The sequence below is a fragment of the Myotis davidii genome, unplaced genomic scaffold (assembly GCF_000327345.1).
Source record: "Myotis davidii unplaced genomic scaffold, ASM32734v1 scaffold292, whole genome shotgun sequence".
NCBI lineage: Eukaryota > Metazoa > Chordata > Mammalia > Chiroptera > Vespertilionidae > Myotis > Myotis davidii.
The window spans coordinates 2040374-2057004 of record NW_006285042.1 but is presented as its reverse complement, the minus strand read 5'-3'; the positions used below and the strand labels follow the sequence as shown (position 1 = coordinate 2057004).

Genomic DNA, 16631 nt, shown 5'->3' with positions numbered 1-16631 from the left:
TGGGGGGGACCAGGCCTGCAGGGGAGGGCAGTTGGGAGGGACCAGGCCTGCAGAGGAGGACAGTTGGGGGGGACCAGGCCTGCAGGGGAGGGCAGTTGAGGGGGACCAGGCTGGAAGTTGGGAGCAGTTAGGCGTTGAGCCTAAACTAGGATCAGGCCTAAACTGTCAGTTGGACATCCCCTGAGGGGTCCCAGATTGGAGATGGTGCAGGCTGGGCTGAGGGACACCCCCCAGTGTACAAATTTCGTGCACCGGGCCTCTAGTCATTAATAACAAACAAAACAAATAAAAAAGCCCAGCTGGTATTGCTCAGTGGCTGAGCATCGACCTATGAACCAGGAGGTTCCCAGTTGATTCCCAGTCAAGGCACATGCCCGGGTTGTGGGCTCCATCCCCAGTAGGGGGTGTGCAGGAGGCAGCTGATCAATGATTCTCTTTATCATTGATGTTTCTACCTCTCTCTCTCTTTTCCTCTCTGAAATAAATAACAATATATTCAAACACACCTACACCCAAACCTTTTATCTAATGCAATGTACTGCATTTAAAAATCAAATTATACATGTCTTTGCTGAGGAAAAGAATCCTCTCTTCCCCCCTGGAAGACAAAGTACAGGGAGGAAAAAAGCAAAACAAAATAAAAAGTGAGGTCCTACAAACTCAAAGATAGCTCCAACGGAGCACTTGGCTTTCTGACTGAACAAAATTACATTTCGTAAATTCTTTTCGGTACATACTTATTTTGTTCCCACTGTCAATTAATAATGCTCATTAATTTAAAATTCTGATAAAACTGTCACTTGATTTGAATATGTATGGTGATTTCTGTAACTTTTCTTCTGAAGCATTTAAACAGTAACTCTTTAAAAGCAGCATTTGCTCTCCTGCATTCCCTTCCCTTCACATTCGCACTGGTAAAGTGACGCCACTTGGCATTAGGGTTTACAGGGTGGGCTAAGATCTTTTCATCCCAAAGCATCCAATCCAACTATGAATCACCAAACACTGAGTGTACAGTTTCTAGTTTTTAGTCTTAAGAAACGCTCTTCTGATAGTCACACTGACAATCTCTTAAACCTGGTCCAATTCCACAAACATTTATTGAGTATGAGATCTAGTTGTACAACTTATAGCTGTGTAATTTTGGAACAAGTTACTTAAACTTCTCTACCCCTCAATTTCCTCACTTGTAAAATGGCGATAATACTACCTATTTACAAAATAAGGTTTACGAAGTGCTTAGCATAGCACCTGGTATAGCACCTAGTAATTGTTTAATAAATGGACAGGTAGAACAGGCATCTAAAAATGGTTTAGTGTGACTTCAACATCCACCATCACCATCATAATAAATAAGTGGCAGCAGTTAATATCTGAGTGCTTACCAATGTGCCAAACATCGTAATAAGTACACACTGAGGCATGTCATTTAGCCCACACAGCAATTCCAAGAAATAGGTAAAAATTATTGCCCCCATTTTGCAATGGCAAAATGGAAGCACAAGGAGATTAAGTTATATGCCTAACACTGGAGGGCTAACAAGTGGGAGAGCTGAGCACAGTGTAAGAGGATGACGACTTTCATGGGTAGTAGGGAGCAGCAGAAAAGATTTCCTAGCAAAGGGAGAAAAGAACTTAATTTCAATCAGACCTAGCCCTTACATGATCCTCTGTGATTTCTAGAAGCCTACTTTTATTATCTAAAAGGGTTACTACACTAAAACAGATCAGTGAATTTATGTTAAGAATTAAAGGTATAGTTATTTTATTTTCTAATTTTCAAAGTCTGTATGGGGTATACAGAAATACAAGTGTTTTGGAAAGAACTGACAGTTCACTGACTTCCTTGCTTCCTAGAAACCAATGCCCATTACCACCCTTCTGATGCTGTTGCAGTACAAACCAACCAACCAGCCAACCAGCCAACCAACCAACCAACCGAGGATTTGAGGGGAACAGAGAGAACATTTACCTTTGGGAAGTAAAGTATAACATCATTCTTACACATTGTGGTAGCCAGCTTCCGTGATAGCCCTAATAAGTAATGACTTTTGGCGTCTATGCCCTAATGTAGTCTCCTTCCCCAGTGACTAGTATTGGCTTGTCAATCATTTCAGAAATAATAATGTGTGGCTTCCACCCTGTCCTCCTCCTTGGATCACTTGGTCTAGGAGAAGCTAGCTGCAGTCATGTGAGACACTCAAGGAGCATTATGGACAGGTACACCTGGGGAGGGACTGAGGCCTCCTGCATACAGCCAGCAGAGACTCACCAACCACATGAATGAGCCATCCTGCAAGGATATCTTCTAGCCCAGTGATTGCGAACCTTTTGAGCTCGGCGCGTCAGCATTTTGAAAAATCCTAACTTAACTCTGGTGCCGTGTCACATATAGAAATTTTTTGATATTTCAACCATAGTAAAACAAACATTTATATTTTTAATATTTATTTTATATATTTAAGTGCCATTTAACAAAGGAAATCAACCAACAACATGAGTTCGCGTGTCACCTCTGACATGCATTAAGTTCGCCATCACTGTTCTAGCCCCAGGCAAAGTCTTCAGATCTTTGCAGGCCTGGCTGATATTTTGACTACAACCTCTAGAGACCCTGAGCTAGAACCATCCAGCTAAGCTGCTTCTGAATTCCTGACCCACAGAAAATATGTGGGGTAATGGTTACTCTTGTTTTAAGCTGCTAAATTTTACTAGAGTATCTTGATATGTAGCAACAGATAACCAACACATACATATATGTCAAAAAATTTAAATGCCAGTTAGGGTTTATGCTCACAAGTCCATGAGGGCACCACTGACCAAGTCCCTCTACGAAATCAGGAATGCTCCTAATAAACTATATAACACAGACATATGATCAACTGTTTTTTCCCTAACCCTAAGAGAAGCTGATGGCTCCATGGCTTTTATACTAGATGTGACAAGGGGAATTTGTGCATGTATTTACTAAAACCGGTTTTATTCTGTGTAAATTCTGAGGTAAAAATGACAAGTTGGGCAACCCACAGTAAAAACAAGGGTGAAGGCCTAAGGTATCAGGTTCCCAACAGAGTCCATGAGGATGTGATTTTGTTCGAGAGTAAATTTTTACATGCAAAATTCCATATATGATACATAAACAATTTTCTAGGAGAGGACCCAGTTTCCCCCCCGATTCTCAGAGATCTGTAAGAGTCCCTGGATAACTGAGCCCTGGATCTGATGGGCAGCTGTCTCAATATTTAGGAAACTGGCCCACCCAGTTGACCAGGTCATACTCAAAAAGTTCTTCCTTAGATTCTTCATGCTCCCCTTCCCCAACACATCAGCAAGTCCTGTCCCTCCAAATGTGTCTGACCAAATGTGCAAATCAGGAGGAAAGAGTAAATGAAAGGCCACACTTATAAATTGTAGTTAAAGGGTTTAAATAAGAAGAATAGGAAACAGGTTGGGAGGAAAGGACAGAAAATAAACCTAGAAACTGGGTTCCAAAAGCTGTGCCACTATGCACCAGTGTTCCAGAGTTATGGGTCTATAAAAGTTAAAGCCTTCTAGTTGATACAAGTAAGTGTTCATCATTCTGGCCCAGCAACAAAATCATTACAGAGAATAAAAGGTATACCCTAGTGTTACATTTATATCATAATGTACACTAATGAAATCAAAGTATCACCTGTAAGATGAACTCATAATGTTTACTATGATTTTGACAATTCTGCCTGGGTAACAATTGGGGAGCAGAGGGGGAGCCTCTTCAGCAAAGCATCATCACTTCTCTTTTCCTATCATTCCAAGGAAAAGGTGTGGCATAAGACACCAAGGTGCTTTAGTCATTTCAAAAATAGAACTGAAATTCAGACACCAGTGAGCCAGCCATACACCAGCAAACCTGGAGGGCTTGTCCACAAGACTGCTTTTATTTGATTTGCTAGCAGCAGAGAGGTCTTAGTTGCTCTGAGCTCAGGGGCAGAGCACATTTTAATTAAGAGGCTTGGTTGTTCAAAATAGGGAACTGAAGGCCATGAAGACACAGGAAACATTTTCATCTTTTAAGTTAAAAACCCCCCATAATTTAGGAATAAAGAATAAGAAAAGGCACATGAATTTAAGTAGGTGATTTCAGGCAAGGAACCAAAGAGCACTTGAACACCTGAAAGGTCTTGATAGGACACTCACCAACTCAAAAAGATTTTACATTACGTTTGCAGGTAGGGGAAAAACAGGTAAAAAATTTGACTTAATAGGACAGAACATATTTTGGTTTTGCATAAAAACATGGTGAAATAATGACTAAACTGGCTTGTCTTTTAAGTATCTATACACTGTGGGGGCAAAAGTAGGTTTACAGTTGTTTGTATGGAAAATAGTACAATAATATCCTATCTAATAATAGACAAACATGGTAATTAACCATACCTCCGCTACGCTTCCCATTGGCTAATCAGGGTGATATGCAAATTAACTGCCAACCAAGATGGTGGCCAGCAGCCACGCAGCTGAAGCGAACATGAGGCTTGGTTGCGGCGGCAATGGAGGAAGCCAAGGTTCCCTGCCTCCTGCCTGGCTATGAGCCTAAAAGCAACAGCTCCGAAATGCAACTATGTTTCAATTATAGAAGCAAAACAAACCCCAGAGACCTGCCTAAACAAGCCCCAGATACCTGCTTTGCCAGCCTTGGCCTCAGAGCTGGGAGCGCCAGTGACGGCAACAGAGTTTCAATTACAGAAGGTAAATAAATCCCAGAATAAAAAAAGAAAAAAGAAAAAAAGGAGAGGCTGGAAGCTTCAGTCACAGGCTTGGCCAGCCTAAAAACAGTCATCAGCCCCTCATCCAGGCTGGCCAGGCACCCCAGTGGGGACCCCCACCCTGAAGGGGGTGCGGGCAGCCTGAAAACAGCCATCAGCCCCTCATCCAGGCTGGCCAGGAACTCCAGTGGAGACCCCCATCCTGAAGCAGGTGCAGGCAGCCTGAAAACAGTCATTAGCCCCTCATCCGGTCTGACCAGGCACCCCAGTGGGGGCCCACACCCTAAAGGGGGTGGAAGGCAGCCTGAAAACAGCCATTAGCCCCTCACCCAGGCTGGTCAGGAACCCAAGCAGGAACCCCACCCTGATCTGGGACAACATTCAAGGCAAAGCAGCCGGCCCACACCCATGCACCAGGTCTCTATTCTATATAATAAAAGGGTAATAAGCAAATTGACCCTAACAGCAGCGATGTGGGGAGCCTCTCCCGCCTCCTCAGTAGCACTAAGGATGTCCGACTGCAGCTTGGGCCTGCTCCCTGCTGGCAAGTGGACATCCCCCGAGGGCTCCAGGGCTGCCAGAGGAATGTCTGATTGCCATCTTAGGCCCAATCCCCTGGGGAGCAGGCCTCAGCCAGCAGATGGTCATCCTCTGAGGGGTCCCAGACTGTAAGAGGGCACAGGCTGGGCTGAGGGACCCCATCCCCCGCCACTGCACAAATTTTTGTGCACCAGGCCTCTAGTCCTATCTAATAAAAGAGAAACATGCAAATTGACCTTAACCTCGACACCCAACCCCGACACCCTTCCCATTGGTTAATCAGCAGGATATGCAAATTAACTTCCAACCAAGATGTTGGCCAGCAGCCACCATCTGAAGCAAACAGGAGGCTTGCTTGCTCCAGTGATGGAGGAAGCCAACGTTCCCCACCTGCTGCTGCTGGGCTCTGAGCTGCACTCTAAGCAACTATGTTGCAATTATAGAAGCTAAACAAGCTCCAGAGACCTGCTTTCAGCCAGCTTCGACCTCAGAGCTTAGAGCTGCAGTGATGGCAACAGAGTTTCAATTATAGAAGCCAAACAGACCCAGAACCTGCTTTCAGCCCTCAGAGCTGGAGCCGGCTCTCAGCTCCAGTGACAGCTATAGAAGGTAAATAAATCCCAAAATAAAAAAAAAAGAAATAAAGGAGAAGCTAGGAGCTTAAGTTGCCCACCAGCCTGAAAACAGCTCTCAGGCCCTCACCCAGACTGGCCAGGCACCCCAGTAGGGATCCCCACCCTGAAGGGGGTGTGACCAGCTGCAAACAGCCATCATCCCGTCATCCAGGCTGGCCAGGCACCCAAGCGGGACCCCCACCCTGATCTGGGACACTTTCAGGGCAAACCAGCCGGCCCCCACCCGTGCACCAGGCCTCTATGCACCAGGCCTCTATCCTATACTACAGTCAGGGCGGGACAGCATGAGCTGCCATCTGGGCCCCATGTGCAGCCCTGGGCAGCGGGGCATAAGCCCCGTCCCCAGCCGGGACCCCTGTGTGCCACCTGAGCCCCCAGCCGGGACCCCCGTGCCACCTAAGCTCTGCACTGCTAAGCCCCGCCCCCAGCTGGGACCCTATGACTACTGGAGAGCAGGAAAGTGCCGCTGGGCCTTGGGTCACTGTGGTGATCCAGCCATCGGTAAGTTGAAAAGTATGGCCTTTAGTCAGCCCCCAGCTGGGCCTGATCCGGCAGCAGGAAAGCAAGCCCGGCCTGCAGGCAGTCGCCAGCTGCACCTTCTCCCCGGTCGCCATGAGGTTCTGGGAGCAGGAAAGCAAGCCTGGACTGTGGGCAGCCCCAAACTTTGCCTGCTCCCCGGTCGCCATGGTGATCCAGGAGCAGGAAAGCAAGCCTGGCCTGTGGGCAACCCCAAGCTGGGCTTGAAACGAGAGCAGGAAAGCCCAGCCTGTGGGCAGCTCCAAGCTGGGCCTGCTCCCCGGTCGCCGTGGCGATCCGGGAGCAGGAAAGCCAGGCTTGCAAGCAGCACCCCCATCCTGGCCATAGCTCAAGGGAGAGTACAACATGCAGTGGAGGCCAGGAGCCTGAGCGATCACCACAGAGGGGCTTCTGCTCCAAGCCTCCATGGTGTGGCTGGGGGCAGGCCCCCAGCAGACACACGCACAGTGCCTGCTCTGAGCCTCCAATGTGGCTGGGGGCAGACCCCCAGGGGGGACATGGACACACACACACACACACACCCGGGACGCCTGCTCCGAGCCTCTGTTGCCAGACTGTGGCCATCAGTAGGACATCCACTGAGGGCTCCCGGACTGTGAGGGGGCAGGCTGGGCTGAGGGAACCCCATCCCCCAGTGCACGAATTTCACGCACCAGGCCTCTAGTTATCTAATATAAGAGAAACATGCAAATTGACTGTATTTCTGCTACACTCACAAGCCACGCCCACCAGCCAATTAGAGTGACTATATGCAAATTACCCCAACCAAGAGGGCAGCCGGCAGCCACAGAGCTGGAGCAAGCAGGAGGCTTGGTTGACCCGGTGATGGAGAAAGCCAAGCTTCCTGCCTGCCCTGGCCAGCTGTGGCCTCCACTAAAGGCAACAAAGTTTCAATTATAGAAGCTAAATAAATCCCAGATACTTGCTTCCAGCCAGCCTCCACTGGGGAGCTTGGGTGGCTGGGGGCCGTGGCCAGCCTGCAAACAGCCATCACCCCTTCACCCAGGCTGGCCAGGCCCCCCAGAGGACCCCCCCCCTGATCCCGGACCCCCTTCAGGGCAAACCAGCCGGCCCCCACTGATGCACCAGGCCTCTATCCTATGTAATAAAAGGGTAATCTGCAAATTGACCCTAACAGCAGAATGACTGGGAATGACTGGTCACTGTGACATACACTGACCACCAGGGGGCAGACGCTCAATGCAGGAGCTGTCCCCTTGTGGTCAGTGTGCTCCCACAAGGGGAGCTCTGCTCAGCCACAAGCCAGGCTGATGGCTGCCAGTACAGCGGTGGTGGTGGGAGTCTCTCCCGCCTCCTCAGCAGCGCTAAGGATGTCCGACTGTAGCATAGGCCTGCTCCCTGCTGGCAAGTGGTCATCCCCCAAGGGCTCCCGGGCTGCCAGAGGGATGTCTGACTGCCAGCTTAGGCCCAATCTCCTGGGGAGTGGGCCTAAGCCAGCAGGTGGACATCCCCCGAGGGGTCCCAGAATGAGAGGGCACAGGCTGGGCTGAGGGACTCCCCCCAGCCCCGAGTACACAAATTTTTGTGCACTGGGCCTCTAGTTAATAAATAAAGCCTAAGCGACCATCTGATCAGTAGCTATGACATCAATGACCACCAGGCAGATGCTCAACCCAGGAGCTGCCAAGCTGCGGTGACTTGGCAGCTGTAGTTCTCAGGTGATGCACCCGGAACCAGAGAGGAGGGAGCCTGATTCCGCGGCGTGTCACCCAAGAACCACCCTCTCACAATCCGGGACCCCTCGGGGGATGTTGGAGAGCTGGTTTTGGCCCGATCCCTGCAGGCCAGGCCAAGGGACCCCATTGGTGCACAAATCCGTGCAGCAGGCCGCTAGTATAAGAATAAATTCTGTGTTTTACATACTCAGAACTGTAAACCTACTTTTGCCTCACCCCGTGTATTAACTCACGAAGTGAATTTGAAACCTTGACACAGAATAGACACAACCTCATTGTTGTCAGTGAATTGGCCAAACTGGCATATATACATGGGTCTTATTTCAAACACAGAGTCAATATGAGGAAATGGTTAAAATACTGGACCTAAAAAAGACAACCATGTTCTTTGGCTACTAAGTTGGTAACACCTAAAAATAAACATGTGTACCCTATTCCCCCTACCCTAACTCTGAGCTGGCTAATGTTAAGGTAATGGAGAAATGGAAAAAATGTGCACTGTCAGTGGACAGTGTAAACTGGTACAAGCTTTCTGGAAGGAAGTTTGACAATATGTATCAGATTCTTCATACCTTTTGACTCAGCAATTCTACTTCTAAAAACTGGGACACAACCCAAATGTCCAAGAATAAGGAATTAGTTAAATAAATTATGATACAGGTTTAGAATATAATGCAATCATATACTCCCATACAGTAAGAGCATAAGCCCATTTAATAAAAGCATGTCTCTCTGTCCATTCATATATAGACTAATATATAAAATAATGTTACCTTTAACTACCTATGGAAGTGAGAATATGGGAGACTCCCCAACCCCTAAAATAACTATATATTATGTAATTAATAGAGAAAAACCCGTGTTTTTTTTTTAAGTTGTATACTTTAATGAAACTTCACATACATTTAGGTTAAGGTAGAGAGAACAGAAAGGACAGGGTTAGGAAGAGGAACACCTGAGGGCACATACTGCAGATTCTACAACTAGACAGGATATGGAGACAGCTGTCCCAGTGCACATGTGAAAGTGGCATAGAAAAAAGTACTTGGGGAGTGGGAGAAGAAATGGTAATTGTCATTTTGTTTAAATGAGAATTTAATACATTGACTTAATTTAACATTCCATCTCTCAATATCAGTGGAAACAAAAAAAAATGTGAGATGCTGTCCAACTAGGAAGAACTGGCTGATGATATAGGTGACAGAAATTCTGGGGTAAAAGTAACTATAATAATTAAGGAAATGGATCTCTGGCTCCGGCTAAATCTGAACCATGACTTTAGCAAAATTAATTTCAAAAAGTTCAGAGAATTAACAAGTATGATTTTGTGGCTAGAGTCTTCAAAAGAGGCTAACAATTGACAAGAAAGAGAAAATTAGAAAAATAATTTCTGACCAATCAATTGCAAATAATATCAATGCAAAGTAGAGGGAAAAGAACCAAATAAACCAGCTTAAAGGGTTTTCTCATATGAGCTCATATTAAAAAATATATGAGAAGAAGGACACATATGCAAGGAAGAATAAAAAATAACAATGTGAATTGGTAAGAATAGGCCAGGCTTGGATAAATAAGTAACAGCAAAAGGTTTTCAAAGCAAGATCAAGAAAAGTTAAATACCCTGACCAGGTAAAAAGACAGAGAAGACAGACCTTGTCCAACTCCTATCATGATTCCCTTTTCTGTTAGAAGGGTTTTCAACCTGGAAAGGATATAACAAAAATCCTAATAAACAAAATGCAGCCCAAGGAAGGTGAGGGCAATTTACACATGTAAATGTCATTAAACACAGAGCCTATAGTCCAAGAAACAAATTCTTAACATGGACTACAGAAATGCAGTTTATACACATTCAGGCACTAGAAATTTCCCTGTCTTAAAAAAGTTTTATTTTCATCTTTGACAGTTATACCTTTTTGACAGAAGAAATTTGAATATTTTATTGACAACAGCAAAGCATTTTACAAAGTTTTTAATAACATTATTATATATATGTAAGGTTGGTCTGTAGCTAAGCAAACAAGAAGATTAACCAATTACCTGGAGACCACCAGAAGAATCATCTGTAGTAAGCCTTGCCTGGTCCCATTTAACTTATTTTATCAGTAATTTCAACAAAGGGAAAAAGACCACCTCTAGAAAGCCCTGCCTTGTCCTGTTTGATAGATTTTATTAATTGCTTGAATACAGACAAGAAGTTGATGTGTTTATGAAAATGTGCAGGTGATATACAACTGTACAGAAAACCTAACACCCTGACACTTTATTTTTTTTTTTTATATATATATTTTATTGATTTTTTACAGAGAGGAAGAGAGAGAGACAGAGAGCCAGAAACATCGATGAGAGAGAAACATCGATCAGCCGCCTCCTGCACATCTCCTACTGGGGATATGCCCGCAACACAGGTACATGCCCTTGACCGGAATCGAACCTGGGGCCTTTCAGTCTGCAGGCTGACGCTCCATCCACTGACCAAACCGGCCCTGGCAACCCTGACACTTTAGAACAGGGTTAGTTTTAAAAACCTCGTTAGTATGAAGGGTATGTTATCCATTACTAAAATTTGAAGGATTTTTTAAATGAATGGGTTGGTTCTATGTAACCCCAAAGTAGAATCACTGAGTAGAAGAAAGTATAGGGGAACAAATTTTAGGGTGAAAAAAGGAAAAACTTCCTAACAGACTGAAATATAGATGGAATGTGCTCCTTCTTTCAGTAATGAGCTTCCAATTACTGAATATACATAAGCATGAAATAAACAATTAGTTCTCAGTAGGTATGAGAGGTGAACTGAAATCAGTTTTCAAATTAGTTTTAATAAAAGAACCATTGCCCTACAGACTGATATACAAAACAAATGAAGAGAAAGAAACTGCTGTAGTTAAAATTCCCTACCACATGTCACATTTAACTATTCTAGAACTGGATCAGGTGATCTCTTGATTAGTGAAGCTGTGATTTCTCAAGATTTGTTAACCAAATAGTTTAGATGAATGGTCTCTCAAATGGAGTGAATGAGAGGATGTTTGGGGTGTGGAGAAAATCAGAACACACACACACACACATACATGTATCAAAATAAGAAATTATACTTTCTGAATTGAGACTAGTAATACCTGTAATTTTCAAGAGTTTGTCATGTCAGAGCCATGATCAACTATAATGCTCTCAGAAACTGAGGTATTTTAACAATTTAAAAAGAATGCAAAAGTTTTTGAGAGAAAAAAATCCAAACCTACTAATTTAACATAACTTTTTGCATATTTCTATCTAGTCCCTATCCACACATTTTTGGAATTATCAGCATGGTACATAAGATTTTTTAAAGATTTTCTCCACATAAATTGAGTATTTCCACAAATGTCTATAAGCTTCATAATTATTTCATGGCTAATAAAAATGGAGATTCATAATGTATTAAAACGATTTCCTACTGTTGACCATTCAAATCAGACTGGCTGTCCTTTTTGCTATTATGTAATTACTAGAGGCCCAATGCATGAATATTTGTGCAAGAGTAGGCCTTCCTTCCCCTGGCTGCCAGCACTGGCTTCCCTCTGGCACCCAGGACCCAGGCTTCCCTCACAACCCCGGCTTCGTCTGGAAGGACGTCGGTCTAATTAGCATATTACACTTTTATTATTATAGATTCCTATCTCTGTACACGGTAGATGTATCCTGAAGATAAATCCCTAAAGTGGAATTAGTGCAATATAAAGTATGAACTTCAATGGTTCTTGCTATACACAGTAATGCTTTCCAATGGGTCTTAATCAATTCACCTGTAGCCACTACTTGGACCTTGAACAAAACACAAGCTGTGCACTCTATACATTTTGTACCTTACTTCTCAGAAGTCTATGCAGTGGGTAGTTACTATTCCTGTTTTATGGGTAAAGAAACTGAAGCTAAGGCAGGCAATAGAGAGCATGTATATTTTAAGGTCTTATTAAAAAATATAATTCACACCATCAAGTTCTTATTTAAAAAATATATAAACATACATATATATTTATTTAAATACAGGCAGCTGTTCATGTCATACAGTCAATCCATTCATCTAGATCAGTATTTCCTGAGATATATTTGATAACATACTTGGCTCTCACTACTTTGGCCCCAAAGAAACTATTTTCCTTTAACTATACTGTAGTGTTATACCTTTAGCTTACACGAGGGATACTCAGAAATATCCACATGCAACTCACTATTACATTTATTGTTGAAATGGTGATGAGAACTTCATTTACTATATCTCTTACAATACAAAATCCAAGGCCCTGACAGAGAAGAAATACTTTTCACAGCAGGGCCAGAAACACTTCACTTCTCCTAAGCCACAAGTGTACTTTTAATCTAATGAACAGTGAAAAATTTTAACAGATAACATTTATTTACTTTAGCCACTAGGAAATTCAGAGCAATATCTGAAATCCTCTTTGGTAACTATTAAGCTATTCAAGACATTTTTCTAAACTAATTTTAGCTCTGCTCTCAGCCTACTATTCCTCTATTAACTTCCCCACCCCCTGATTTACTTCAACGTAACCCGAATTTACCACACTCGCAAAATCGCACACAGCCAACCATACACCCAGTATGGTATCGCGATTCGCGATTTTGCGCTATCATACTGGGTGTATGGTCGGCTGTGTGTGATTTTGCGAGTGTGGTAAAATCGCATAACAGCAAAATCGCATAACAGCCGAGCATACACCCAGCAGCGCTGCTGATGCCTGAACGGTATGTGGAATGAAGTGGGCGGGCATCGGGAGGCCACTATGGCACGGGGCAAGCACTATGGGCATTCTATCTGAAGTGTACCTGGCGTATAAGACGACCCCCCACTTGGAGGCATATTTTTCAGGGCGAAAAAATCGTCTTATACGCCGGCAAATACGGTAAACTTTAAGGATCACAGTCCAATGCCAGTTTCCATATTTATGTGGAAATCTGACTTCAGTAGCTATAAGAATATGTATGTATGTGTGTGTATATACACATAAAGCAATGAAAATATTTTTTGGGTAACTACTATAACCTGCATCAAATGTAAAAATAACCTTACACTCCTACTAGGCAAACTGCCTAAAAACCTTAGTTTAGTATCTCACATTAAGAAAATCATTTAGCCCTAGCCAATTTGGCTTAGTGGATAGAGTGTCAGCCTATGGACTGAAGGTCCAGGCATACTAGTAACTCCAGCACTCAGTTTACCACTGTTATTTCTGGCCAAGGGCACATGCATGGGTTGTGGGTTTAATCCCCAATAGGGGGCCTGCAGGAGGCAGCCAACCAATAATTCTCTCATCATTGATGTTTCTCTCTCTCTCCCTCTCCTTTCCTCTCTGAAATCAATTAAAAAAAATATATATGTAAAGAAAATCACTTAAAATTACTCAAAACTTTCCAATCATAATTCTTATTTTTATTCATAGTCTAAAAAATTCTGATAAAACTCTGAAAACTAGCTCAACAAGCAAATGCATTTAGTTCAGGGTTAGGGTCTATTTCAGGTTTTGAACAATTAACATAACCTAACCTGTGATCTAGTAAGTTATTAATAGCTCATCTAAGCAATCTATATTTGTTTTAGATAGGTAATATATATATTTCCCAAATATATATATATTTTTTAAAAACTCTGTATTTTACATTTAAAAGATTTAAAGCATATTTTAGTACATATTTGGTTTTTATAAAATTTTTCTAGGAGAGCATTGCCACTCATTTTACAGAAATGAGAAAACTAACAAGACATACTAAAACTAATAACGTTTTAATGCCTTTCTCAAGATAGCATGTGCTAATAGAACTAGAAGTGAACAAGAGAACTTTCCAGACTTTTGGAATGAAGATAGGACATGGACTAGCATGAAAAGTTTTTAATCTTCACTGGCAATGTCGCAAAAGATTAATCTTGGACAAAAACAACTTTGTGTCAGGCAACAGATGGATTCTGACTTTACTGTTAAATGGGAACTAATAATGAAAGATTTCATCTCCTGCAACATAAATGCCCTTAGGCAAAAATGGGTCTGATCCAACTTAGTTCAATGTAACAAATGGTTTAATGAAAATAAAGTCAGCTTCTGACATCTGCTTTTTGTAAGAAAAGAGGGGATTCCAAATTCTGAGCCTGAGTAGGCTACCTAGTATATTTCTAACTTCATTTTAAACAGCATCCAGCCATTCTTCCGAAGAACTTCAATTCACACAAGGGTTGGGGTATTTTCAGCATATCTGTAATGACAGTGATTTGTGCCAAAACAGGCCACACCACTAATTGGCTAAGGGACCGGCAGTACACTAAGCTGTACCCTGGGAGACCAACGAGGGTTTTTTTTTGATAGAAGACCTAATCACATTCTGATCTAAATCTTAGTTAAATGTACCTGCATTGCAGTTTTAGTCCTGTTGAATGATTAAACTCACCAATCTATATTTTATACTTCTTAAAAATTTGCCTTTCTAATATACTAATATAGTTTATATTCAGGGTGTTGGAATTAAAGTGAATTATCTTCAATGACATTACGTCTGTACAGATTGCTTTCTGCTATTGGCATCTCATTTGATATATAATCAAGAAATTATATGGAAAGTATGACTTTAAAAATAACAAAAAAATTTAACATAAAAAGATATTTACACCTTATATAAAAAGTTATTTATGGGACCCTTTTGTGCTTTTTGAAAATAGAGCACTATTTTATTCACATTTATTCTTTTGGTTGTGCTGTTGATACTTGGAAGGTATTAAATATTCACATGTATCAAAAGAAATAAAATGGAGGTAATCATGACTTTTTAAAAAAAATACATTTTTATAAAAGAGACTTATGTGTTCTCACCTGAGGCTGCTGTGGCATTTGTTGGGGTTGAAGCAGCTGCTTGAATCCGAGCATGAGGAGGAATAAGAATGGTAGCTAGAGGTGGATTACTGGACAGTTCTAGAGAAATAGTAAGAAGACATAGGTTAGAGCTCACTTTTAACTTAGGATGTGAAACAACTTTATTGGTAACAATATGTGATACTACAGTAAAACACTAGTTTAACAGAAAAAAAAAAAAGCTGTGATAAACCTACGCCTGAAACTAAATGAGCTACAGAGAAACCAAGACACTATCTGCTAACATTAGAATATGCCTGAGAACTCAAGATATCTAGGAGAAGCACTGGCCAAAAGTTTGAGATTAAGCATATCAATAAAATCTATTTCCATCTTTTAATAACTTAAATATACTAGATTTTCCCAAACTACTCTGATAACATTTGAGTAAGGAATTAAGGGTGATGGTGCCAGAGAAAAAAAGAATATGACTATAGTTCATGAAATAAAACAGCATAGATCAATTTTAACCGCAATCTTATACCTAGCAAAGAAAGAGAATCCCAATTTCCACGGCTGGGATGAAAATGGAATAAAAATGAATACAGGATGTAGTATTCTCAGTAACTTAAAAGTCAGATTTACCATCGCAATTAAGATAAAAATCTGCTAAAATAGAAAGGCTTCTTTCAAATCCATCTCTCCATTGAACATGAAACAGTGTGTTAGGTCCCAGTATACAGAGAGAGAAAACGTTAACTGTCTATGTCTGATCAACAGAAATAGAAAATGGAAAGACAACTAGACAAACAAATTGGAACGAAAGGCATTCAACATATTCAGGATACAGGCACTTTTAAATTAAAAGATTTCTATGACCAAATGCCCAACATTTAAAAATAAGAACATATGATCAGGAATTTTAATATAAGACTTTTGGACCAAGTTTCTTTTAAAATAAACTTTAAAATAAACTCATTATCAGGGTTTGTGGTCACTTTACTCATGGTCCATGCTGCCCATTTGTTTACCCTCTTTTACTAGATCATCTATCTTTCTGTGTATCTGTATGCCTACTTGAGGGGTCATGATGGTTTTAGGTCTTACTAGAGGCCCGGTGCACAAAATTTGTGCACGGGAGGGAAAGGTGTCTCTTAGCCTGGCCTGCACAATTTCTGACCTGGGACCCCTCGGGGGATGTCCGACTGCCGTTAGTCAGACATCCCTCTTGCAATCTGGGACTGCTGGCTCCTAACCACTTGCCTGCCTGCTGGCCTGATCCCCCTAAGTTCTCTCCCCCACCAGCCTGATCCCCCTAACTGCTCTCCCCTGCCAGCTTGATCACCCCTAACTGCCTCTGCCTTGGCCCCGCCACCATGGATTTGTCTGGAAGGATGTCTGGTCTAATTAGCATATTACCCTTAAGCAAGAGGCCTGGTGCACGGGTGGGGGTTGGCTGGTCTGCCCTGAAACGGGTCCCGGATCAGGGTGGGGGCCCTCTTGAGGAGCTTGGGCAAGGGGCCTGGGGCAGTTTGCAGGCCAGCCACGCCCCATCAGGGTGGGGGTCCCTGCTGGGGGGCATGGCTGGCCTGGGCGAGGGGCTGAGGGCCATGTGCAGGCTGGCCACACCCCCATCAAGGT

The 16631-nt window shown here is 42.8% G+C and overlaps 1 protein-coding gene across 9 annotated transcripts in view; it reads right to left on the bottom strand.

Moving 5' to 3' along the window:
* The window catches only part of GSK3B (glycogen synthase kinase 3 beta), a 177290-nt gene that overhangs the window by 7428 nt on the left and 153231 nt on the right, over nucleotides 1-16631 (bottom strand). For 7 of the 9 annotated variants that reach the window (XM_006755358.1, XM_006755360.1, XM_006755356.2 and 4 more), the window contains one exon: nucleotides 15012-15110. In XM_006755358.1, the coding sequence (XP_006755421.1) occupies nucleotides 15012-15110 (99 nt within the window). Of the gene's footprint in view, nucleotides 1-9806; nucleotides 9857-14309; nucleotides 14417-15011; nucleotides 15111-16631 lie in introns of all 9 variants that reach the window. The other 2 variants (XM_015558494.1, XM_015558495.1) reach the window with 2 other exon arrangements.